We start from the raw sequence: 26,948 nt of genomic DNA, 5'->3' as shown, positions 1-26,948 counted from the left end.
TTACTATTAGGGCTACATGAATCAAGATACCACAGTCTCTTCTGGCTCCCAGCAGTTTATGACATAGCTCAGATTCCAGATGGTTCCCTCAGAGGGCATGAGCAGAAGGAGTTCAGACTACCTTCCACTTCACCAGAGAGTTCTCCTAAGAATTATACTTAATGGCTACAATGCAGTAAGATGTGTACAAAATTCCAGTTACAAAATCATACACTGCCATTTCCAAAGGCAAGATGTGTATACAAGAACACCATTAAATTATACAGAGTTATGAAATATACATTGTAAATATATACATAGCAACAAATTAATTTCATTGGGCCTAAAAAGAATTCATTCATTCATATGCTGTCAACTACTGACAGCATATTCAGTGCATGAAAATAGGCAAATCTATTTTTCCAGTTGTGTCTTATGCTCCCTCTAGTGTTTATCTTTGGATATGAGCACAGATAAGTCTCAAAAAGAGGAAGGGAAGTCCTAGCGTCTAATCACAAGATGTCCCGTTAATAGGATTAAGTACCTTGTCATCTGATAAGAAGTACATGGCAAAATCCATGGTACTCTTGGAAATTAGAACAACGTAATAGCCTCGTTCTTTCATGACGCTGGAAACAGGTTTGCAAGAGGAAACTTCTGCATTAGTGGTAAATATGGTGTCTTGAACTACTAAATAATACTTTTTTCCAGTACATTTGTTCACCACCTGCTACTGCTAGATTTATAAATATAAACTTATGACCTATAACTCTCCTTTTATGTAACTTTCTGACTGATATTACCAATATTTTGAAAGTGATCCACTTTTTACAAAAAGAAAGTAACTAAAACAAGATCATAGTATTTGCTTGAATAAACTGAGGCATAAGGGATAATGTGTTTCAAAAAGTGATTCAGCTGAGGTTAAGAACTTCAAAGTTCCACGGATTTCATTGGATGCTTTTTAATTGATAGACATTTCATATCCTTACAATGTTATTTTGAATAGCAGCGGAAACAGGATTGGAGGTATCACTTATTTTAAAATAAATTAAGAGTGAGATCCCATTTTAATAAGGTGAGTATCTTGGTGAGATTAATGTCTCAACTGCAAATAAAAATTAAGAGCATCTTTTGTGACTTTAAACTTTTATATTTATTTGACAACACGAGAATGGAAACAGCTTTTATTCCAATATAATGTATATTATGATAACAAGTTCATGAATCCTGAGCGATTCTCATGCCTGCAACATTTATAATAAAATTGCAATGCTTTTACATGAAACTGTTACAGTTGATTTTCATTCTGTTTGGAACATTTTATCTATGGGCACAAGAAATCTTAAAATAAGGATATTGCTTTATTTAAAAATTGCAGTATATAACTACATATTGATGCTAGGATTTAAAAAATCACAATATTCATTTCTACATGCATATTTCTTTATTAATCCTTGGAATTAGACTAGTATCTAAGGGTTATCTGAAAACTTCAACTCAGAAACTTATGTATTATAATGATTCTTGGTACAGAAAACATGAAATCTTTTCTGCTCCTTGTGATCTACTTATTATGGCTGAGGGGACAACAAGGTGCACCCACCAAGGAGGAAGACACAAATGTGGAAAACCTGAAAGGTATGTGCACTTGAAGCTCCGGACCAAATAAAGGGTAGTGGGTGGATGAACAATTTACTTTGAAAAGAACAAAACAACAAAATAATCCTAAAAGCCCTTCCAATTTTGGTACTTTAGATTTGTCAAACTGATAGTGACTGAGATGGTTTTTAATGCACGTCCTTCATTTGACAACCAGTTTGGTTGTAGTGGTTAAGAGCACGGGACTCTAATCTGGAGAGCCGGGTTTGATTCCCCACTCCTCCACGAAAGCCAGCTGGGTGACCTTGGGCGAGTCACAGTTCTCTGGAGCTCTCTCAGCCCCACCCACCTCCAGGGCCGGCGCCAGAGGTTTCAGCGCCTGCGGCGGCGGTCGCGCACGCGCCCCACGGGAGGCGTGATGACGTCATCGCAGACGTCATCACGCACCACAGGGGGGCTGGGCTGCGCGCGGACCGCCGAGCGCAGAAGCTGCGGGCTGCTGCTGGAGCAGCGCGTGGAGGCTGATCCGTGCGCTGCCCCAGCAGCAGCTCACAGCTTCTGCGTTCGGCTGGGGCGGAGGAGCGCGCAGCTGAGCTGGCGTGGCTGGCTGCAGCAGTAGCTGTAGCCAGCCAGGCAGCCCCGTGCCGCCGCCGCCACATGCCCCAGCCGAGTGCAGAAGCTGCGGGCTGCTGCTTGAGCGGCGCGCGGAGGCTGCTCCGTGCGCCGCCCCAGCAGCAGCTCACGGCTTCTGCGCCCGGCTGGGGCGGAGGAGCGCGCAGCTGAGCTGGCGTGGCTGGCTGCAGCAGTAGCTGTAGCCAGCCAGGCAGCCCCGTGCCGCCGCCGCCACATGCCCCAGCCGAGTGCAGAAGCTGCGGGCTGCTGCTCGAGCGGCGCGCGGAGGCTGCTCCGTGCGCCGCCCCAGCAGCAGCTCACGGCTTCTGCGCCTGGCTGGGGCGGAGGAGCGCGCAGCTGAGCTGGCGTGGCTGGCTACAGCTGCTGCTGCAGCCAGCCAGCCAGCTCCGTGCTGCCGCTGCCGCGCGCCCCAGCTGGGCGCAGAAGCCGCGAGCTGCTGCTCGAACGGCACACAGAGGCTGCGCCCGGCTGAGGTGTGTGGCGGCGGCGGCGGCAGCAAGGGGCTGGCTGGCTGGCTGGCTGCAGCAGTAGCTACAGGCGGCCCTGCCCCCAACACCCCCTCCAGCGCCCCTCCAGTGCCCGTGCGCCCGAGGCCACCGCCTACCTGGCCTCCATGGGCGCGCCGGCCCTGCCCACCTCACAGGGTGATTGTTGTGGGGTAATAATAACACTTTGTAAACCGCTCTGAGTGGGCATTAAGTTGTCCTGAAGGGTGGTATATAAATCGAATGTTATAATGTTATTATAAAAGGCACACAACTACTGGAAATAAAATAAAATTTAAAAATAAAATTAAAATAATGTGTGAGCAATGTGATGATCTACTACTAATTGGTGGGAAGCAGCATAGTGTTTCTGCAAGAACAGGACTTTTATATGCAGTGTGTGAATTTTTCAGCCCCCCCTCCCCCCTGGACTACCTGAAATATCTGCCCCCCCCATCCTGCTTCTGAGGGAGAGGGGACTCCAGTAACAGGATTTCAGGGGGGCATTTTGGGCTGCCATGGCAGGGGTGGGGCCATGAAAGTTGCACTCCATGGGTGGAAGTCCCTGTGCCTGCAGAATTTCTGCAATGGATCCAACTCAATATCGTTGCTATTTGCTACACAGAAATGTTTTTCAGGAAGAAAATTTCAGACTAAAATCACTTATGTGTGGGAAAGTAGTGCTGTGTATAAATTTCATCATATGGAAACTTACATGGACCTATTTTGTGGTAAAATATGCTATGGGAAAACTCAGTTAGTGGCAGAATGTATAGGAGAGTACCATCTGATATTTTCAGACTACCAGGCTAATTTGTGTACCATCCACTCCTTTTCAGGTCAAAATGTGAGTGGTTTAAAAATTTGAGAAGGAAAAAAAATGCTAATTAAGATCCAAATGTGTAGTAAACCTCACTGAGGAAAACGAAATATAATTCTATGAAAGATAAGTGACTTCAATGGGGGGTATTTTGAAATGGCAAGTAGAGATGGGCACGAAATGGGGAAAAATGAAATGAGCGTTTCTGGCATCATGAATCAAACAAATCAGCCCCCAAAGTCGTGAATTTTGTTAAAACCGCAGCCCAATGAAATGCGTTTCACGAAACACGAACCAGCCCAATTCGTCACAGAATTTGATTCGTATTTCAATTCATGCCCATGTCTAATGGCAAGTTTGCAATTTCATATGTACTTGTGCTGTTCTTGATGCTAATGACATTTCCATTAAAAGGGAATATATAGATATTTTTGAAGTTGCTTCGGCCTTGCTGAATTGCTAATAATTTGCTAGCATTTTGCTGTTTTGTGTTTTGGGAAGAACAGCATAATGTTAAATTCTCACAGACAATCTGCTGGCATATAGAACATATACTTTATTAAGGCTCTGTCACATTATTAGAAAGTAATACATATGCTTGTGGAAAAGTGTCAGTTCAATGTAGCCTTTAGGGAAGAGTCTCAGTTTGTATATATGCAGAAGATTTTGGTCTTTATCTATAGAGATGATCTGTTTCTCTCTTCTTCTTCCTAATATGTTAATTATAATTCAATATTTTGATTTCAGCTTAAAAGAGAGTTCTATTTTTAAAAAAAATAACATTCCTCCCCTCATCTAGTTTTATCGGAAGTTGGAGAGAAATATGTAGATGAAGAAGTAAAGAAAGCTCTGATTGGCATTAAGCAGATGAAAATTTTGATGGAAAGAAATGAAGCTAAACACATGGATCTGATGAAAACCTTAAAGAAAAGCAGTGAAGAAAAAGAGGTAACTAGTAAACAGGAACTCTAGTTTTTAAATAATGGGTGGCTTAAATTTATTATGTCAGTTTCCAGGGGTGCACTAATAGGGTTGCCAACAGGCCTGGATAAAAATTGCATGTTCTTTTAGTATAGGCATAACAGGATGTTGTTTAACTCCATGCCATGAAAAGTTTCAGCTGCCCATTTCTGTGCAGTAAATGTTAGAGGGACCCATCCTACTCAACCTGTTTGGAGAGGGCTGTCTTTCAGCAGCAGGGCCACCAACTCCTAGCGTCTCTTTTCCTGCCTGAGATATGGAACCCCATTTAAACTTTCCCCATTTGCTAGTTCCACCTCCAGGATACGCCTCCCAGGGCTTGCTTCAATACTCAGGCTAGGGACAGCTGTGCCCCCTCTTGTCTCCCCAATTCTCTACCCTGGCAGGCCCTTCCTCAGCTATCTCTGACAGTGCTGGGCATGAGCATCTTCTCAGCCATCTTCTCCATGTCCTGCCCCTCCTTTGCCTCGTCTGCACCCAATTTGGCATCTTCTTGGCTTGCCACCTGCCAGCCTGACTCCCCAAGGCTGTCAAGACTTGTTGCACTTTTGGCTGGCCTGATGATTGTGTGTCTGGCAGCAGAATGTGAAGAGTAGACTTTCTGTAGGCCAGTGTGACCCGCCACTCCCAGGTGCTGCCTGACACCTTGCAATTTCCCAGCTGGATGCTGCCTTTCCTGCCCCTGCACCAGTAAGTGCCACTGCACTGGGGCTCATTGCCTGATTCTCCAGGAGGGGTATGGCAGCCTGTTGTTCGGGGGGCATCCAGTGTGTGGGTTCGCTCCAGCCCTGGATACTGAATGTATATTTTTAAATGCTAATGTATATTCTACAGTAAATTACTCTAATTCAAGTCTTGATTTAAATGTTTTAACTAATTCTTTAATTAGGAAGCTCTGAGACTTATGAGTGAAGTGAAAGAGAGACTGGAAGAAGAAGAAACAACATGTCAGGAGTCTCTGCAGCATATATGGGATGAATGCAAATCTTGTCTAGAAAGTAATTGTATGAGATTTTATACAACTTGTCGACGTGGTCTATCTTCATTTACAAGTAAAGTAAGAGAAAAATTAAACATATCTTATTTATTTATTTTTAAAAATACATATACCCTGTTGCTTTCTTGATCAGTGGGACTCAAGTGGACAAATTACTAGCCATGGGTTTACAAATTTAAATTCTGCAGACAGATGCTGGTTAACTGAGGTGTTAGGAAACTTGGTGCTAATACAGTTTTTACTTTATTGATTTTAATGTATTGTTCTCTAATTTTGTAATCAAGTTTTATTCACTGTTGGTTATAGGTGCAGATCACCCCCTAGGCAGCCCTAAACTATTGCCTAGGCACCAGAGGTCAAGGGAACACCAAGCTCAGGGTGCAATCCAGCCAGCTGACCACTCAGCCAGCCACCCAGCTCTATCCTCTCTTGCCCACCAACATGATGGGAGAAAATAGAACCCGTATTGCATCAGAACCCGTAACCCACTTCTGGTGATGCTCTTGGAACCCCCAAAATCTCTAGGGTGTCACTTTTGGGTTCTGACTAATTTCTCTACTTTTCCTGACTGGGAAGGTGACTCAAAATTCACCATGGCAGGAGGGGGGGGGGGGTGGACTCAGGCTGGCCCACCCAGGATGCAGAAAGCTCTTGAGCCATCCCTGGTTGGAAATATGTTTCACAGTGGTCCTACTGTATTGTTTTAATTGTGTAATCTGCCTTGAGTCTCTGGTTGAAAGGCAGACTAAAATTAAGCAAATAATAAATACAATATATCACACTGGTAGAAACTACAGATAAAAAGAATCAAGTAACAACCTTCATTTCTGCTACTTCAGGCACAATGAAAAAGCATTGTTTTTCAAAGCACCTGAAATCTACACAGGGTTGGACCTTCCTAACACCCTAAGGAAACCTGTTCCATAGCACAGGTGCAGTACAGAGAAAGCATGAGTCTGAGAAACAACAGTTCTCACTGACCTAATTAGGGGAACTACCAGTAATCCACAGTCTAATTAATGGAGCTGCCTTGTGGCACATATGGGTGGTGGTGTTGTAAACAAAACAACATGATCCCATTCTGCTAATAGCTAGGGCTGTGTGTAGTCCATGATTCTGAGCAAATGCAGGAAAACAGCAGAATTCTGTACCCTGAGTATCATAGCTGTCTTTCATGATCTTTTGGCTGCAAAAATTGTCCAGGCAATGTCAGTTAACATATCCAATCAAACAGGAGAGGGGCAGGAAGGATGCCAAGTAGGATTTTCAAGTCATCAGTAGGGGTGTGCAATTCAGGTTTTGGATTCCAGTAAAGTACCCAAATTTGACCCTACTCGTAAGCAGAACTTCATGCACACTGTCAGATGAACGTGTGGGTATAGAAGTAAGGGGCACAAGTGGACATGATCACATTCCTCCCCTCTGAATGTGTGAAAGGTGCTGTGGACCAGAAAAACTGAAAATGCTAGAACAGTTTAAGCCCTCAAACTATGTCAGGTTAAGATCCAATATGATAAAAATTAACTTATATACTAATAGCCAAGTGGCCCTGATCTGTAGATACTTAAATTCAGAGATTGGAGCCATGAATGGACAAGACAGATCTCCCTACACATCTGAAAAATGCCCCAGGGTTGCAGAAAATTCTGAAATCTTAAGATACATTGCGGGGGTTAAAAAACCCCAAAATGACAAAAAGAAGTGCCTGCAGCTTTAACTAGATGCCCTCAGTGGCTGCTACTAGGTAACCATTACAGTTTGTCCTATACTCCAGACATGGCCTCTGTCAGTAAAAAGGGGGGAAGGCAGGACCCTTACCAGTGCTGTTTTGGCCTCTGAGGGAGAATTCACTGTGGCCAGGCCTAGTAGCAACCACAACTTGATATAAATGACGTAAATTAAGAAATATAGATGAAGATAGGAGGCAGATAAAGGTAAGTTGTTTTGTTACTCAAAGGGAAGGTCTCCTTGCAAGTTGGGGGGAATTAGGAGCAAGGAGAACGCAGTAAAAGGGGGTAACTAAGGGATCTCCACTAATGTATATGAGGATTGTCCCAGCTAGAGAACTCTTTCCAATAACCAGACAGATATTTCAACCAAAATGTTTTTTTAAATTAAAAATAACAAAGATCAACAGCGCACAACACACATTCAAAGCTAACTAGAAAGCAGCAGAGCAGCATTGAGTGGCCTGCACTTCAAGGTGGAAGGGACTCGAATCGAGGTTTGAGGGTAGATGTTGGATCCAAAACATGCACACAATTAAGGGCAGACAGGCAGTCTATTTTATACCATGGATCCTACTCAAGGGCAAGATTTTATCTTCTACTCCAAAAACAAAGGCTTGAGTGAAACAAAGGATTGAGAAGCTGTCTCTGAGGTGAGAGAAAGAGCTGACAAACTTTCTCCAGAGTGGGACAACAAGCCAGTAAACCATCTCCAGGATGTGACAATGAAACTTAGGAAAGTTTGCTTAAGTCTTCCTGGACAGAATTAAAGTTATCAAATTATGACTGACACCCCTTGAGCTGGAGGAGTGAGGCTATCAGCTCTCTGAATTGCCTAAGAATAGGAAAGTGGTTATGGGGAAATCGATAGGGCGGGTTGCGTTAATTCAGGAACTCTGGGAAGGCCCTATTGTATCAGGAGCCTTAGCATGCCTCTGGGACATGGAGGGTGGAGGTGTGAGCTGGTCTCACTTGTCATTCTCATGTTTGCACCTTCCATCTCCTGGCCAGGATCTGGCTTCCATGTTTTCTGCCTGCTTGGGCAGTAGTTTTAGTGCTTGAAGCACATTCAGAGAAGGAGATTATGGCATATCCATAATCATATGCCTTCTAATATTATGGGGGCAAGTCTAACCGCTAACAGTTTAGTGGATTTTAAGGAGAGAAGGATGTAGGGAAAGGTAAGCAATTGAGGACACCTGGAGAAGAGAAAGAGGAAATAGTATGGGGAAGGGGATACAGGGAAAAGTGAAATATCCCCTGCAAGTCCTTGTAGGATCTCCACTATGCACCTGGGCAGGGCTGGCACCACCATTGAGGCGGTGAGGTGGGCGCCGCGGGTGCCGCGGGGCCGGAGGGGGTGCTGGGAGCAGAGATGTGCGCCACGGAGCTGGCATGCCTGGCCCGCAGCTACTGCTGCAGCCGGCCAGCCCCGTGCTGCCACCACCGCCACCGCCACCGCCACCACATGCCCCCGGCCAGGCACAGCAGCCACGGGCCAGGCACAGCAGGTGGCTGGGGTGGCGTGCGGAGCGCGGACAGCCTCCTCACGCCACCCCAGCTGCCCGCCGGCCCATGGGCCCAGTTTTGCTGCGTGGTGATGTCATCACATGATGATGTCATCATGCAGTCTGGGGGCATGCGTGCGCACTGTGTGCACGTGCATGGGAAGGTGGCCACAGGCGCCAGAAACCCTGGTGCCGGCAGTGCAACTGGGCCCAGCTCAGCCAGCACCGTGCAATGTAGCCATAGGGGAAGAGGCTTCTGGGGGGAGGGGGAAAGGTGAAGATGAGGGCAGGAAAAGGTGGGTGGGAAGGAGAGAAGGGTGCAGGAAATCGGTGAGAGTCTATGGTGGCGGGGAAAGAGTACATGGTGGAGGAGGGGAAAATGAGATGCTTCCTGCAAATTCTTGCTGGTCCTCCACTTGTACATCGGTATTGTCATAGAAATGATACCTGGGTGGACAGCAGTCATGAATTTAGGATAGGAGAGATTTAACTTTTTTCTTAGTTAGCATTTAGAAAGCCCCTTAGGTTGTGAGGCCATAAGATGAAGCTTACCTAGCATATCCCTAAATATTGATCTGGTCCCCTCTATCAAGTACATTCAGTTGTGCCAAAACCATCAGTGAGGAAAATCGTCATCCAAACAACAGACTTGGTCCTTGGTTAATCTGTAAGACTATACTAAAGATTCTGTTTGGACAAAGATTGCCCTGAAAATGCTGTCTCACTAGAGTATGACCTTTCAGTATTTAGAAAATAGGGCAAGATTTGATATCACAAAGAAAAGTGTAGGTTAGAACCTTACAATGTGGATTTGAACTAAGATGATGATTAAAGACCTTACTTTTAATATTTGTTTTGTGCTTACAGATTCAAGATTTTTTTAGAAAGATGACCCCAGTATCTATTTCTATGTATGAAACTGAGGGGAAAGAATTTCAGTTTAATCAGAAGCCTGAAAAAGAAGATGTCCAACTAGTACAAATGGAAAATTTGTTTAACCAACTGTTGTCTGATGTGGGTACATTGTTTGAAAAAAGCTTTATGTTTTTCAAACAGATGCAAAAAGAATTTGATCAGTCTTTTCAAATGTATTTTATGTCTAATCCAGACATAACAGACCCCTATTTTTTACCAACGTTCACTGAGGATTTTATGAGAAATAGTGGCTTCCCGAAAGAATGGGGGGTCCAAGATCTCCTTCAGCTTGTGTTTGATTTCAGCAAAACCGTCATAGAAGGTGTCAGTGAAATGCTTACCGAGACCTTTGAAGGATACACAGAGAATGAAAGAGAGATGGCCGAACAAATTAAGGGTAAGTTTCAGAATAAATACACAGATCTTTGGCTGGTAGCATTTAGCCTTTAAAATAGTATTTGTGGCAGTATGCATGTTTCTGTGAGAATCATGTAAAATTACTGCAATGCTGGGTGGTATATTTTGTGACAAAATGCCAGGGCAGCTGTAGGTATGCCTTGAGCAGCTGGTGTCTTTGGTTGTTGTTTTTTTTAATTAGACTATTGGAAAAAGTTGGGCTCTGGTCTTTATGCCCATACCATATCATTTTATTTATTAAAAATGATCTAAACTACTTGGGGCCAGCAATTCCATGTGTTTAAAGTGCAAATTCAGGAGCTAGTACAGTTTTAAAAAGCAAAAGAGGCACATGAGTGAAAACTGCTGAGTCCTACCTAGGCCGTTTCCAGACGGCCCCCCGCCTCGCGAAACGTCGCGCGTCGTCGCGCGTCGTTGCGCAGAAAACGCGAAATATCGCGTTTTCTCGCGCGAGTTTTGCGCGACGTCGCGCAAAACTCGCGCGAGAAAACGCGATATTTCGCGTTTTCTGCACGACGACGCGCGACGACGCGCGACGTTTCGCGAGGCGGGGGGCCGTCTGGAAACGGCCCTAGTGTGCATTGGTTTATTAACTGATAAATTTTAATAAACTCCTATTCATCCTATTCTGCTCATGACGTGAGTTTGATCCTGGTGGAAGCCAGGTTCAGGGAGCCAGCTCAAGATTGACTCAGCCTTCCATCCTTCTGAGGTCGGTAAAATTAGTACCCAGTTTTCTGGGGGTAGATGACTAGGGAAGGCAATGGCAAACCACCCTGTAACAAAAAGTCTGCCAAGAAAACATTGTGAATGATGCGACATCCCCCTATGGGTCAGTAATGACTCGGTGCTTGCATAGGGGACTACCTTTACCTTTATCATAACACTACAGAGATATATCTCTTATTAAAAAAGAAAGCAAGTCCACCGAGCAACAAGGGGGAGAATGGTAGGTGTGAGGGGATACTGTGGAGAATATCTGTTGCCACTGCAAATATCTCTATCCAAAAGCATTGTAAATTGCATAGCTACTGTAAATGTACAGTATATGTGTCTGTGGTTATTTCTGCATCGATTATTTGTCATGTGTTTGATGCTACTGGGAAGTGGCTCCCCCCCCCACTTCCCCACAGCATTGGGGTGTAGTTATGCACCTCCCAGAGTTTCCTTGGCTTTTCTCCAATCTTTCTCAAACCTGCTTTACTCCAACATTTCTGAAAAGATTGCAGCAAAGCTTGGGTGTCTGCCATGTGGGTGGAAAAGTTCAGATTCTCAAACTTCCACCCACAGAGCAGTTATCTTCCCCACAGTAGCCATTTCTTCTCCCTGCAGCAGAAGGTTTTTCTTTTCTTTTTTAAACCAGTGATTTAATACCATTATATCAATATACTATTATTCCAAAACTAGCAAAATGCCGTTGTGTGAAAAAATGCTCTAGAAAACTGATTTGGCGGGCCCCCTCCAGGCGGCAAGTGGGTGCTTCGCAGTGGCCTGGAGGCCAGAGCGGGAGGGCACTGTGGGGAGGTGCGGGGAGTAGTGCTTAGGCCATCGGTTCAGCGGGCCCTCTACCTGTTTGCTATGTTACTGTGAAGATATACAGTAAACACACACCGATACTCAGTCTGTGCACATACATTTAAAGTAATTTACCATGTGCTATTTTTTCCACTGCTCGCTTTTCACAATCCACCCACAGTCACCGTTTGAAGAATGCAAGTTTCTGTGCTCCTATGCCACCTTTCTTTCTTGGGGTGCCAAAATCCTCTCTGTGCCTGTATGCTGTTGCCTTTTCATTCCTCAGTCTGTTCTGCAGCTTGCCCTTCCCAAGGTGCCAAATGTCTCTTCCCAAAAATTTGGATGGCTTCTGTGGGTTAGCAAAATGTGGGCCTCTGCCTACTGTAAACTGATTCTGCCTCATTTGGGGTGCCATCAGCCTGTTCTCTAATATCTAGGGTTGTTAAGTGGAATTCTCTTAATTCCTCTTTGCTGAATTTCTCCCTGAAATCCAGCATTCTGTTTCTATTCCTCTTTTTAGGAATTTGAGTCAGATTTGAATCAATTCCTCTTTTGAGAGGAGGAAGATTTGATTAGATTTTAAAGAAGTCATCTTTAAGATGATAAAGCTCTGTCTGCCTGGATTGCCTTCAAAGTACTGAAAAATGGTTATTTCTTTTGCTGGGTTGGTTCCAAGATATAACCATGACAAATGATATGATCCTCAATGTGGACTCATGGCAGATTATATCATTCCCCTCTCCTCCACTTAATCTTCACAACAACCCCGTGAGGTAGGTCTGGCTGAGAGTGTGTGACCAGCCCACGGTATCCCAACAAGCTTCCCATGACAGAGTGGGGATTCAAACCTGGTTCCTACAAATACAGCACTATTGTACTGCCAGGGGAGAGTAAAGTAAGCATAGGACCAGTTATGTTACAATGCCACCCCCCACCCAAAAATGCATGCTCTGCCTAATACCTTTTATTTGAACAAAACAAAATGACACAAAACCCAGTTTACAAGCAGAAAGTGCCAAAGCTACTACAAAAGGGCACATATCCCACCATTGATCCAGAGGAGTTATCCGTGTTAGTCTGTAGTAGCAAAATAGAAAAGAGTCCAGTAGCACCTTTAAGACTAACCAACTTTACTGTAGCATAAGCTTTCGAGAACCACAGTTCTCTTCATCAGGTGCATCTATCCCACCATTGTGTGGGATAACCAGAAACTACACTATCAAGTGGTTAAAAAAAAACCCCTCAAAAATGAATTAATGAGAAATCACAGGAAAAGAGAATAAAAGGAACCAATGCTATATCTAAAAAAGAAAATTTTGGAACAAGAACCCCCACCCCCCGGTAACAAACCTAGAACACTGCTTCTTGGTGGTGCCAAATGTCTGCTTCTGTCCATTTGCAAGTGAGAAATTTACGGTGCAATCCTAGTGAATCTCATCTAAGTCAAGGGGCTTAGAAAGTGTAACTCTGCTTAGTAATAACTTGTTCATTACCTAGAAAATGTGGAACCTTTCTCCTGTTCACTTGCCAGCTGGCTGGGAGGATTCTTATCCCTAGATATTTCTTAGAAATTTCATTCATATTGGATGGAAAACAGAACAGTTACAGATGGAAATCTGTTTCTTACACAAACCAGTGGGATGCAGAAAAATGAACATTACATAATGCAGTAATGAAACAAAGCCAGAAACTTGCATACCCCAAGATCCTTCTCCCCACACTACACTTTATCTCACAGCCCCAGTTTCCAGGCACTCTTTTCTCATTTGAGCCCTCAGAGAAGAGAGTTTTGTGACTTGGGTGGCAGTAAATCAAAACCAATGACGGAGAAGGGTTCAGCTCCACTCATCCCTGCATTTTTTAAAAAAAATGGTTTCCCATTGCTACTGTTTCTATATCACTGTGGCAGTTCTATATTCATGCCCTTGGAACTGCCACTATGTCTAGCTTGGCTCTCAGAAATACATCAGACTTTAATGGGGTTGTTCCATATTTACACTTTTTTAAACTGCCAAAGGAGTAACTGTGCGAATGCTAAGATATCATTAGAACGACAAATTCTGTGTGTGTTAATGATACTATATGCATACTGTATATGTTCATTCTAGATTCTGACAAAAGTGGAATGTTCTCTAAGATCATACCAGGTCATGAGAGAGCTCCATGTAATAAACTGCGCCAGAATTCATCAGGTTGCTCTCAGTTTCATGAGAGATGCCAGAAATGTCAGGACACTCTGATGCAAGGTAAATAATTATTCCACAGCCTCTGATACATGGCTTAACTATAATACTGCACAATGCTGTATTCTCAAGCACAAAGTATTGTGATTTAGATTTAATTTTGGATATGTGTAGGCTTGATTAGTCACAAAACTGAGTTAAATCATTTAGTAAATATTTTACTACTACTGCATGTGTCATATGAATTAATGACCTCCAAAATATCCTATCATTAAGACTCTTGCCCAGATCGTGCAAACTGAAGGCCCCGTGGCTTCCATTAGTGAATTAAGTCATTCTCATTTTGAATTTTCCTCTTTTCCTACTGTCTTTCACCTTTCCTAGCATTATTACTACTCTTCATGGGGTTTTTTTTGGTTATTAAATGGCTTGGGGCTGGGGAATTTGAAGGTCCACCTCCCATTGTATTGTCCACCCTGCGATTTAAGACCCTATTCTCAAGCTCCGCATTCCAAAGGTGAGACAGAACCAGCAAAAATAGTCCTTTCCCACTGTGAGAACGTATAACAGAATTTCCCCTCGTTACTCCACAGAAAAAAGGACTAAAGTCCTAGAGACTTGTAGAAAGTGCCCTCAAGTCATAGCTGATTTATGGTGACCCCCCCCCCCCGTGGGGTTTTCATGGCAAGAGACTAACAGAGGTGGCTCGCCATTGCCTGCCTCTGCAACTCTGGTCTTCATTGGAGGCCTCCCATCCAATTACTAACCAAGGGTGACCCTGCTTAGCTTCTGAGATCTGACGAGATCAGGCTCACCTGGGCTATCCAGGTCAGGATTGTAGAAATTTACTTTTAAAAAAATGAAAGCCAGGAACTAATAAAGCATGAAAGATGCACTCTCTCCTTTCTTATTTAGTAGAACTGTGAGTAGAGATTCCTTGCATGGCATGAAGAAGTTGAATAAAAACCATTTAAGTTTGTAACCCATGCATGTGTGTTGACACTTGACGACAAAGGGTTGGGATTTCTTCCTTGCGTTGGAAGTCAGGTTAAAAGCCACCCCCACAGCAAGCCCTCTGGTGAGTCAGGGGAAATTGTTGCAGCAGGGAGCTAAGGGAATAAAAATGCACAGACAGCTTCAGTATAGATGCTCCATTGCCAGAGCAAATGCCTCAGCATTTGCAGTGTACAACAAAATAGAGCAACACGGTAATGTAATTGTCACAACAGAGAATCTCCCGTGTGGTATTATGTCTTCACAATTGTTTTAATAAAGGATATATTAATTGAGTACTGTATTCACAAATTTGTTTATACAGAGTAAGGGATGTAATAAACAATTTGTATATTCTTTTGTTTCTCTTGACACAACCATATACTACACCATATATTGCAACCTCCCTAGACCTCAATTATACAGGCATCTTATGCGTTCTAAAAACAATTCATTAAAGTGTCCCGTGCTCAAAGTGCTATCATGGATGTTATTAAAGTGCAATTGCTTTTGGCATCTTATGACACTATTTCTCATATAGAACTCGATTTGCCTTGCATACAGGTACAATACAGGTACAGTATAAGGGTAATTCCAGACACTGTGAATGTCACAGATCAAAAGGACCTATAATCATAGGTTCACGTAGTTGGTTCTGTGACTGCATTCTCTCTCTCTCTCTTTTTTTTTTACTCAATTAATATATCCTTTATTAAAACAATTGTGAAGACATAATACCACACGGGAGATTCTCTGTTGTGACAATCAGCATTTGCAGTGGCAATAAAAACAACATGGAGAATTATTGCTATGTAAAAGCATGATTGATTCAAACCAAGCTTGATTCAAACCAAGAAATAGGAGAAATGACCACATCACAAATCAGTTCCATAATGTAAAATGGAATTATAACATGTCCCTTCAACTCTCTGTTAGAACAATAAAAAGACAGTAAAACATTTGTAAATGTATAATAAGTTTGTGCTATGTTGGTGTCCATTGGTTATAAAAGTCATATTCATCTCAGGTGGGTAGCCATGTTGTTCTGCAGTCTAAGAGACTATCTTGATTTCCAAGGTATGAGCTTTGAAGAGTGAGAGGGAACTTTGACTCTTGAAAGCTCATACCTTGGAAATCTAGTTGTCTTTAAAGTGCTATTGGACCTGGATCTTGCTCTATAAGTAGCGGCAATAATTATTACCAATCTAAATACAGGATTCATTTCCTACACAGATTGTTATGTGTAATTGCCCAACCTAAAAAGCTATAATAAATAATTTTGAAGTACATTCATTGCAACATTTTTGAAACTTCCTAAACTTTTGAAACTTCCTGATTCCTATTCAGTCTGCCCCAGTGTCCCTGAGCTACATGTAAAGTTTGATGACACCTTTAAGCTGGTTAACATCTCAGCTGAACAGTATCAACAGATTCTCCAGATGGTCCAACGTCACACAGAAGATACATCCTATTTGCTGAATAAAATGAAAGAAAGGTTTGGATGGGTGTCTGAACTATCCAACAGAACCATTGGACCAGAAAATATTTTCAATATAGTAAAGGTAAATGTCATACATTAAAAATGGAAATAACCACAACACACACTGATCTTTCTGTTCTCCATAGTTCACTGACATTTACTGACTCAGTACTACCTGAGGGAATTAGCATGTGTTATTTTTGTTCTTTAAATACTAAACTCTTGTTGAGGTGAAGTATACTTGATAATCCCTTGGTAATCTGACACTCCGGAGTTTAAACACGAGCCTACTCTAAATCCTTTTAGTGTGATGGGTAACTGACCTGTATCGCCATCTGACAGGAATAAAATTGCACTAACAGGTTCTAATGACCTTAGATTACTTTTACAGAATCTTACTAGTGGTTGATATGTAACTCAAATGTCTTTTTTAGATCAATATAACAAAGTCAGAACAAAAGACAATGTTATGAATAAGCTGTATGTCATATTGAGCCTTCAATGTGTTCTAGTAGCTGCCTCAGAAAATGTTAGACTAGGTCAGGTGTCTGTGTGGTGTGGTAGGGCTCTACCCTGCCCCCGAGCCTCAGGGCCACTGCCAGGCTCTGGGGCCAAGCTAAGTGGGTAACTTGGCTGAGGGCTCACCTTTTTCTTTCTTGTTGAGTTTATTATTCAGCTCTTTTAATTTTGTGCTCCTGACCTGCCTGCTCAGGTCAGGTCTCTGTGCGTGGGGTGGTAGGGCTCTACCCCCCTGGTCTCAGGACCACTGCCAGGCTCTGGGGCCAAGCTAAGTGGGCACTTCGGCTGAGGGGTCACCTTCTTTTTTTTATTTGATTACTATCTTTTTTGTGTGTGCGCGCACCTGTCCTGCCTGCTCAGGTCAGGTCTCTCTGTGTGGGGTGGTAGGGCTCTACCCGCTCCCCCCGGTCTCAGGGCCACTACCAGGCTCTGGGGCCAAGCTAAGTGGGCATTTGGGCCGAGGGCTCACCTTCTTCTTTCTCTTTGATTTGTTTACTATCTATTTTGTGCGCCTGTCCTGCATGCCCAGGTCAGGTACCTCTGTGTGTGGTGGGGTAGGGTGCTCCCCCCACCCCCAGTCTCAGGGCCACCACTGGCCTCTGGGGCCAAGCTAAGTGGGCACCTTGCCCGAGGGCCCACAGGACCAACTTTTGTTTCCTGTTCTCATTACTCGTTTTGTGCCCCTCTTCTGCCTGGGTCACTGCCAGGCTTTACACTGAGCAGGCAGGACAGATGCACAAAATAAAATGAGAAGAATAATAAACTCAAAAAGAAAGGAACCAGGTGAACCCTCAGCCGAGGTGCCCACTTAGCTTGGCCCCAGAGCCAGATGGTGGCCCTGAGACTTTGAGCCTGCATCAGAGGAGCCTGGACCTAGAACTGAAGACCCCGATAGACTGGGGTGGCTCAGAGCCCAAAGAAGTCCAGGTCCAGGGAGGGATAGCCAAGCAGGTGGAGGTTGACCTTGATGAAGGACAACATGTCCACCAGGTCTGGGTGCAGGCATGCGTGGTGGGGACGGAGAAAGTCTCCCAAGTGGGAGAACACCTGCTCGTTCTAGACACTGGTGGGAGGGGTAGGAAAGGATGTTAGTGGCCACGATGGAGAGGTATGGCCAGATGGCAGATTTTCGGGCCCAATACTCCAGGGAGTTCAAGTGGTGGGCTAGGCAGGCTTGGCAACGTACTCACACACCATGGCCCCCGCAGAGTCCTTCACTGTAACAGACGCACCAGCTCTGCTGCTGCCAACCACCCAGCCCACCGACGAGGACCAGATTTCAAGTGGGCCCATTTGGGGTGCGCTCCCAGGTCAGGTGCCTCTGTGTGTTGTGGGGTAGGGGGCTCTCCCCTTGTCTCAGGGCCACTGGCAAGTTCTGGGGCCAAGCTAAGTGGGCACCTTGGCTGAGGGTTCACCTGGTTCCTTTCTTTTAGAGTTTATTCTTCTCACTGTATTTTGTGCACCTGTCCTGCCTGCTCAGATCAGGATCTCCCTGTGTGTGGGAGGGTAGGGCTCTACCCCCCTCCGCCAGTCTCAGGGCCACTGCCAGGCTCTGGGGCCAAGCTAAGTGGGCACCTCAGCTGAGGGGATCACCTTTTAAAAAATTTGATTACTATCTTTGTGTGTGTGTGTGTATGCGCGTGCGTGCCTGTCCTGCCTGCCCAGGTCATGTGCCTCTGTGAGTGGTGGGGTAGGGCGCTCCCCCACCCCCAGTCTCAGGGCCACTGCTGGCCTCTGGGGCCAAGCTAAGTTGGCACCTCGCCCGAGGGCCCACAGGACCAACTTTTATTTCCTGTTCTCATTATTCGTTTTGTGCCCCTCTCCTGCCTGGGAAGGGGAAGGCTTCTCTCACGGCCACCATTTTGAGACGTTTTCTTTTGGGTCTTGTGGCAGCTTCCGGCCATCTGTGGAAGGCAATGGTGGAAGGCCTTTCTCAAGGCTTCCCCATTGGTGAGGTGGGTTATGCTCTTCCCTTAGCTGCTGCTCCTCCCTAGAGGGGAAGGTGTTCACTTTCTTTCCCTGCTGCTTTCTCACCAGTAGGACCAGGCACCTCCCCCACCTCCAATTGGGAGACAAAGGCATCCATGACTGCCACCACTGGGTTTTGCTGCTGAACATAACACTTTGTGAGGTAACCACCCCATGGTCCCCAAGAGTGGGACTTATAGGTTCCCCTCAAGGAGGGGGAGACCTCTGTCGTTGCCGCCACAGTCAGACCATGGGCAGACGCATCCTTCCCAGGCTGTTTCAGCAGCTGCTCTTGCTCTGGCAAGAGAAAAGTCTCCTCACCCACTACCCAGACACTTTCCCAACACTTCCCCAGGGTGTTTCAGCAGCTGTTCTTGCTCTGGCCACAGAAGAGTCCGCCACAGATGGACCATGGGTTTTGTCAGCAGCCGCATCCTTCATGGCCCCCATGCATGAGATGAGAAGGCCATGATTAGACATGGGCATGATCCAAAAAAAAATTCCGATTAAGCCGTTCGTGGATCTGGGATGCTGCCGAACGCAGGTCACCGATTCTAACCGATCAAGCCTCGTTTCCGGTCCGGAATCGGGAATCGGGGAGGCCAGCGCCCAGGGCAACTGTAGCCAGGCTCTTGCGCGTGCGTGCGTGCTCCTGAGTCGCCCTCGCCCACGCAGCAAGCCGGCTGTCCCGGTGCGCTGTGGAGCTGGCAGCAGCGCGAGTGGCTCGGAGGCTGCCCGCGCCGTTCACCTGCCCCGCAAGACAAGGGGCGGCTGGCTTGCCCATGCGCCCCTTGTCCTGGGGAAAGGCGAACGGCGCAGGCGGCCTCCCAGCCTCCTGCGCTGTCTTTTGCCTTTCCTTTGTGCCCATGGCTTCAGAACACCCCCTTCCCCCTCCCTCCCCTGGGTTGCTTTTCCATGGTTGGAAGGAAGCCTGCTAATCAAGGAAAGCTGGGCTTCCATTCGTGTTTTGAGGGCGACAGAAGGAGGGCAAACACAGCTCATTCCCCTGACTCCGTTGCCCTGGGAATAAATTACTGGCGCAAGAGTGTCTGCAATTCCGAACAGACACTGACCCATCCGATCAAGTCCCGAACAAGCAAACTGCTGACTGCTGGATCGGTTGCTGTGGACAGAACCGATTAGCTGAGTCACGATGGCGCAAATGCCAAAATCAGGGGGGGGGGGTTGAAATCGTAATTCAGATCAGGCCCATCTCTAGCCATGATCCCCTGGTCTCTGTGTGGGGCCTTTATTTTGTGAACCTGTCCCACCTGGCCCCGGGTCCATCACTCACTTTCTGCAACGGTGGGGGGGGGAGGGTTTGCATTGATGCCAGCTGCCCGCCACGGCTGGACCATGGGTTTTGTCAGCGGCTGCATCCCTCAAGGCCCCCATGCATGGGACTAGGTCCATCACTCACTCCCTTCCCTCCGGGGTGTTTCAGCAGATGCTCTTGCTGTGGCCCCAGAAGAGTCCGCCATGGCCGGACCATGGGTTTTGTTGGCGGTCACATCCCTCCCAGGGTGTTTCAGCAGCTGCTCTTACTCTGGCAAGAGAAAATACCCCAAACCTACTGCCCACACACCTTCCCAAGGGGGACAGGTGCTCCCAGAAAGAAGAATTCAGAAGCAAACAAAATAAAGACTGCTGTGAGCCTTCAGCCAAAGAATACATAAGGCTAGCCCCAAGAGTCTAGCAGTAGGCATGGGGCCCATGGATTATGTTGGTGGCAGCCGCTCCTCAGCATGGGACAGTTTGCACATGAAGCTGTACAGGATGGTGGGATGGCCCTCCCCCACCGCCACAGCCAGCCCATAGGTTCAGCTGCTGCACGCAACATTTAGGATCCCCCCCTGGTCCTGATGCTGAATCCTGTCCCTCCTGGTTGGTCAAGGAGGGCATCCATTGCTGCCGCCACAGCCGGACCATGGATTTTGTCGGAGGCCACATCTTCTAGGGCGGTGGGGGGGGGGGCTGACGCTGTTTTGAGTATGTTTTGTGATGTGGTGCCAGTCACGCCTGCCACCTGCCACAGCCGGACCATGGGTTATGGGGGAGGTGTCCGTCGATCTGTCCTTCTGTCCCTCCCTTCTCCGGATGGCGGGTTTTGGCTGTCCCTGTCGGTCTCTTGCCAGGGGGAAGGGCCTGGTTCAGCTGCAATGCTCCTTGTTCTCCCTGCAGAGGCCTTATTTTGTTGAGCTGTACCGCCTGCCACGTCCGGAAGGTGGGTTCTATAGGTCCCTGTTGGTCTTGGTGCAGGGGCCTTATTTTGTGAACTGGTCCTGCCTGGCTCCGGGTCCATCACTCAATCTCCCCAACAAGGTGGAGAGGGGTTTGCATCGGTGCCAGCTGCCTGCCACGGCTGGACCTTAGGTTTTGTCAGCGGCCGCATCCTTCACAGCCCCCATGCGTGTGAACTGGCCCATGATCCCCCAGCGTGGGACACGGTCCTCCACCCTCTCCAGCTGCTCGCCACGGCTAGACCATGGGCTATGGGGGAGGCATCCCTCAATCCGTCCGGATAAGTGTGGAGGGCTTCTGTCGGTTCCCGAGTGGGAGGTGGCTGGCTGACCGTCTCCCCGAGCCTGCACAGAGCGGGCGGCCACAGACAAAACCCACGGTCCGTACATGGTAGCCACCCATAGGGATGTGCGAGCGGGCACATGGCGGGTGCTGCCAGGTGACAGCCAACCTCCCAGCCCCTGAAAAGGGAGGGGGCCGGCTGGCCACCTCCCTGAGCCTGCACGGAGGGGGCGACCACTGACAAAACCCATTGTCCTGACGTGATGGCCACCATAGCGGCATGTGGGCAGACACATGGGGGGTGCCTTCAGGTGGCAGCCAACCCTCCTCCCCCAAAATGGGAGGTGGCTGGCTGACCGCCTCCCCGAGCCTGCACAGAGGGGGCGGCCACCGACAAAACCCATTGTCCTGATGCGGTGGCCGCCTGTAGGGGCATGCGGGCAGGCACATTGGGAGTGCCGCCAGCTGGCGGCCAAACCCCCCACCCCCGAGAAGGGAGGCTGACCGCCTCCCCGAGCCCGCATGGAGAGGGTGGCCACTGACATTACCCATGTCTGGGGGTCTCTCACGTGAAATGGAGCCATAAGTCAATTGGCTCTAATTGTCTCAAATGGGACTTTCCTGGGGGCGTTGCCTTTGGGGATCTATAGCTCGAAGATCCATTTTGCAATCTTGACAAAACTTGGAGCGTGGCTGGAGGAGAGCCTGATGAAAACTCTGTGCATGTTTGGTCTTTCTGAGCATGAAGGGGGCCGTCCTAGGCCCCCACGAACCACGTACCAGTTTGCGAACCAGCTGAAGTTCATCAACGTTTGTAGTTCGTGCAATTGAATGAACCTTGAACTTCGCAGCTTGGGGGGGTTTTTTGGTTCATGTCTACTAAAGACTGCAATCCTCAGAATAGTTTTTGAATAAAATGGGATTACCTCAGAGTAGACCTGCTTAAGATTGTTCCCTATGTCTGCAATCAAAACCCACTAAATTCTATGGGACTTATTTCCAAGTAAACATGCTTAGAATATTTCTGACTTTTCCTAAATAAACACCTTCCACCTTTTGTTGGGTTGCTGTATACCCCAGTGTCTTGAACTACCCCAGTGGATAGTGATCCACCCCAGTGGATGACATCTTTAAACTGGTTTGATGTATCTAACAAACATTAATAAAATCCCCAGACTAACCTTAAAGATTAACAAATAGTACATGTAATATATCCTGTAATAGTTTTTGCAATGATTAAGAATAGCATACTGCATACGGAGGGATTTTTTTAGTTCTGCTGGGAAAGACCAGCTGTTTCTCAATCCATAAATCTCTTCACTCATTTCAGTCTACAATCTTGTAAAGATACTTACTACCAGCATTGTTTACAGCTGACAAGGAATTTTGGAGCTCACATAGTAGACTGATTTGATGTAGTATCTTTTAATTATAGCTTTCTGCTGAAGTTAACTTAAGTAATAAAGTACAGTAACAAAACATCTGAGTTACCTGAAAACAGCGAATGTCATAGTGTTGTCTATTATTCCCCTTTTTTTACAACTGAGCATCAGTTATTCAAAATAATATCAAGATATCATATCAAGCTGTTCTCTTTCAGGTGGCTTCTGATGCCAAGGCAGGTGAAGCTTCTGGTCTGAATGAAACTGTAGTAGATGTTAATATTTTGACTTCACCTACTTTCACAATTAAAGTTCCACAAGAATTAGACACAAGGAGCACTGAATTCATTGAATATGTAGCTGAGAAAGCTTTACAGCTTTACAAGAAGAATTTCTAGGTATGGCAAGCTGGTTGTCTTTACATTAAAAATGTAACTCATGTTTTAATTTGTTCAACGTCCTAAACAAAGGCAGGTTAGTGTGTAAAAAAAAATCTAACAAGAGACAAGTCCTACTTTTAGGGAAATCAATGGAAATTTTACAGTGGGAATTTTGAGACAGAACAAGTATATGTTACAGTTTATTGGTACTTACAGCATTTCATCATGTATTTCATTACATACCTGCACTTGATGGCTGGACTCTAAACTGGAGAACTGAATCTGATTCCCCACGCCTTCAAATGAAGCCAGCTGAGTGACCTTGGGTCAGTCACAGCTCTTCCAGAGCTCTCTCAGCCCCACTCACCTCACAGGGTGATAGTTGTGGGGTAATAACAACATACTTTGTAAACCGCTCTGAATGGGCATTAAGTTGTCCTGAAGGGCAATATATAAATTGAATGTTATTATTATTCATTTATTTTTACTACTGGACAAATAGCTATGGAGGAGGGGGAAGGAGGGGAGTGTTTGAGTTTGATAAAAGACTAATCCCTGCTTTCCTGAGCCATTCGTATGTCTTTTAGCATTTCATCTGATTTCATCCTAAATATATTATAAAATTATTTACATAAGTAAAAAGAGAGAAGATCATATCAAGCCTGATATTGTAAAGGGGGGAAGGTTTTGTCCGTTCTTTATCCCGTCCAACATGTTTCACTAATGTAGTGCCATTCTATTGAGGGGAGGGAGGATTACATCAAAGTGGCACCCTGGAATTATGGATTGTTATCTTATATTTAGAATTAGTTTTAAAATGTTTGTGTAACTTTATTCATGTTGACTTTTTTTTCTTACTAGGCAGAAAGATCTGAAAATCTACTTTTAAATCTGGCATATTCTCTTTTAATGAAGTACACCAAAGTTCAATCTACAGAAGACATGGAAATGTTTAATAAAATATTGTTTTCATGTTAATAGAGTAACTCACTGATATTTATTTATATTAAAAGAAAACAAACAAGTTTAAAGAGCTAGTGCTAGACACTACACTTTCTTAGCATTGTTACTGTATGTCCAAAGGTGAGGAAAAATACATGCACAATTAAATTCAGATTTATTCTGCAGTATATAGTGATGTTTGGCACCAGTAGACTTATTTTCAATTGGGGACCTAAGCAGGGCTGTCAACTGTCTGGACAAAAAAATGTCCTGCCCCACTGTGTATGTGTGTGAAGTGCCATCGAGTCATAGCCAACTTATGGTGACCTCATAAGGTTTTCAAGGCAAGAAACAGAGATGATTTGCCATTGCCTGCCATGCCAACTCTGGACTTCTTTGGTGGTCTCCCATACAAGGGCCAACTCTGCTTAACTTTCAAGATCTGATAAGATTGGGCTAGCATGGGCCATCTACCCAGGCTTAGTGGGGTATATACCTCTATGCTATAAAAAGCTTCACCAGCCCATTTCCATACATTAAAGCTCTATTAAAGGGACAGAACATTTTTCTCCAGACCTTCTGGTAATCTTTATCCTAGATATAAGGCCTTTTAAAGCTGAATATGCAGCCCCAGTCAAAATGATTCAGGGATATTTTGACATATAACTCTAGTCAAGACATGTGCTTTCCTTTGTCTCTCTCACCACCATCATGGCATGCATCCAATCCATGCCACACTTCCACATTACAACATCAGTCATCGTGACCTTTGCATGATAATCATGATGAAGACAAAAATGAGCAGGTGCCACTGCCAAGTTTGAGTACCTATGCAAAGCTATTATTGGCCAAGTTTAAAAGTATATGTTACTGAACCTTTTATTTTATATTCGTTCTTTATACTTTTCAATAATTAAAGTTTTTAACTCTGTTGCAAAGTTTATTGTTTGTAATACTACATTAAACATGCGTTGGGGGGGACCTCTTTGACCTATCTTTATGTTTCCTTGGCAATTTCCTGAGCAATTACCCAGTGGAAATAAATACTATAAAAAAATGGACGAAAACATGACTTTGTAATAGGCTGGTTGTCACACATGAGCTTGACATGATGGGTGGGACAAAATTTTCACAGCTTCATTCAGCCATGTGCTTTACCCACCTGATTCATACACTGCAAGGGGAAGGTCAGCCACTACTTTACAACTGTTCCCTGTCTCACTTGAAGCACAAAAATAGTCACATTTCAGTGTTCTTCAGTTTAAACATGCATTCCCAAAGTAACATTGTTAATTTCAGAACATTCTCCTGATTGCCTCCCAAAACACAAAAGTGAAGTAGAGCCTTGGTCTTCTGCTCATGGGTGGAGCCTTTCAGATAGGCAGTGGAACTCCACCCAGTGGGTTACAAGCCCCTATAGAGTTGCCATTTCTGCTGCTCTCTTGAGGATCCCGCTACTATAGCATACAGATACAGAGCAGGGATACTGCACCCCCTGCCTCTCTTTCCATGCATTTTGACAGAAACAGAAGAATAGCAGGGTGAAGTGACTCAGCAGTGGCAAGGACTCCTTTTCAGCACAAACAGGTTTAAAAAAAACCCCTCCCACCTATAAAAGCTCTTCCTGCCCAACACAGCCACGACCCCTTACCAATTGGTTGTTTACCCTTGCACACAGTTGCAAAAATTCTCATTCACCTTCTTCCTCTTCTCTTGTGCCACCCTCACCACCAGTCAGTGCCCCAATGCTTCATTGGAAGGTACATAGGTAGGGTGATCAATTCAATATTGGGAAATTCATGGAGATTTGAGGAGGGTACTTGGGATCTGAAAAAGGGAAAGGACTCAGTGGGGCATAATACTGTAGAGATCATCAGAACTGTAATCTCCATTCCAGCTTCATACATCACCTGGCTGGGTCTCTGCACAAGACAGGCCACTCAAGAAACATCTAGTTTTTAAACCCTGAGCTTGCTACCCACTTCTTTAGCCCAGAAGGGGGGGGGACGGGACTGCAGACACTACAGACCAACTCCAAAAGGGGTTAAATTGCCACTTCCTGTTGCCCCCATTCGGACCCTAGATACTGGACCTACCTGCCTGTGATTTTGCCTCTCTGGCTCTTCATCTAACTCCCAAGAAAACCAATAATAACATTCTATTTACTTGCCTCTTTTCTCTTGGGATTGAGTTCTAATACTCTACTATTCACATGCACTTACAGAGTGCCACATGGATGCGGGTATAACATTGGCTCCCCCATCATGTAAATCTGATGACATTTGACTGTGGCATCAACTAATTGGCTTCCACATTTAATTGGGTCTCATTCTACTCTCTGGGGATTAACAGTAGGTTCCATGTCTGAAATGGTTGAAAACAAAATTAGAGAATGACTACTATATGGTAGTGTACATTAAAAGAGTAAAACTATTGTCGTTTACACACTAGGGAGCAGTAATTATGTTGAATTCATGACTTATAGCATCATGTAGACAAGAAGCCTGGGCTTTCAGGATTCTCTATTCCTGGGGCAAGTGGCTACAAACTGCCCTCATAATTAATGAACCTTCTGTGTAAGCAAGTTTAAGATGGGGGGTGTATGGCTTCTACTCCTTATCAACACTTATTAGGAAAACGTTCATACACGAAATACACTATCCTTAATAAAGTATTGCAGCGAGTTGTTTCCATGGGGTTTGGGTAGTATGCTCTACCCCTCCCCTCCCGGAGTCACATTTAGAGACAACTAAAGGAGCCCGCATTTACCATGTACAGCGAGAAAGCAGAGGCCGCCCGCGTCTAATTAGCTAAATATCAAGCTGGGGGAGCTTCTAGGGCGGGCCTTAACAACAGCCATGATAAGGCAGGACGTGGAAGGGGCAGGCGAGCCGGCCAGTAACAACAACGTTCCGGAAACGGAGCTCACTCCTCGGCTTCTCTGATTGGCTGTACCGAAAAATCGCGCCAAATCGAAAGTTGGCGGGTGAGAAGCCGTT

The 26,948-nt window shown here is 45.4% G+C and overlaps 1 protein-coding gene across 1 annotated transcript; it reads left to right on the top strand.

Annotated features, from left to right (window-relative positions):
• The first annotated feature begins 1,520 nt into the window (after positions 1–1,520).
• CLUL1 (clusterin like 1) lies at positions 1,521–23,939 on the top strand. Its single transcript, XM_054985771.1, has 8 exons — positions 1,521–1,620; positions 4,319–4,467; positions 5,390–5,557; positions 9,600–10,044; positions 13,688–13,825; positions 16,103–16,317; positions 22,846–23,025; positions 23,869–23,939. Exons 1-7 carry the CDS (start codon positions 1,521–1,523, stop codon positions 23,023–23,025), a joined length of 1,395 nt encoding a protein of 464 aa, XP_054841746.1. The 3' UTR covers positions 23,869–23,939.
• The last annotated feature ends 3,009 nt before the right edge of the window (positions 23,940–26,948 follow it).

This window comes from Eublepharis macularius, chromosome 7 (genome assembly GCF_028583425.1).
Source record: "Eublepharis macularius isolate TG4126 chromosome 7, MPM_Emac_v1.0, whole genome shotgun sequence".
Lineage (NCBI taxonomy): Eukaryota > Metazoa > Chordata > Lepidosauria > Squamata > Eublepharidae > Eublepharis > Eublepharis macularius.
This window is presented reverse-complemented; position numbering and strand designations above follow the sequence as displayed.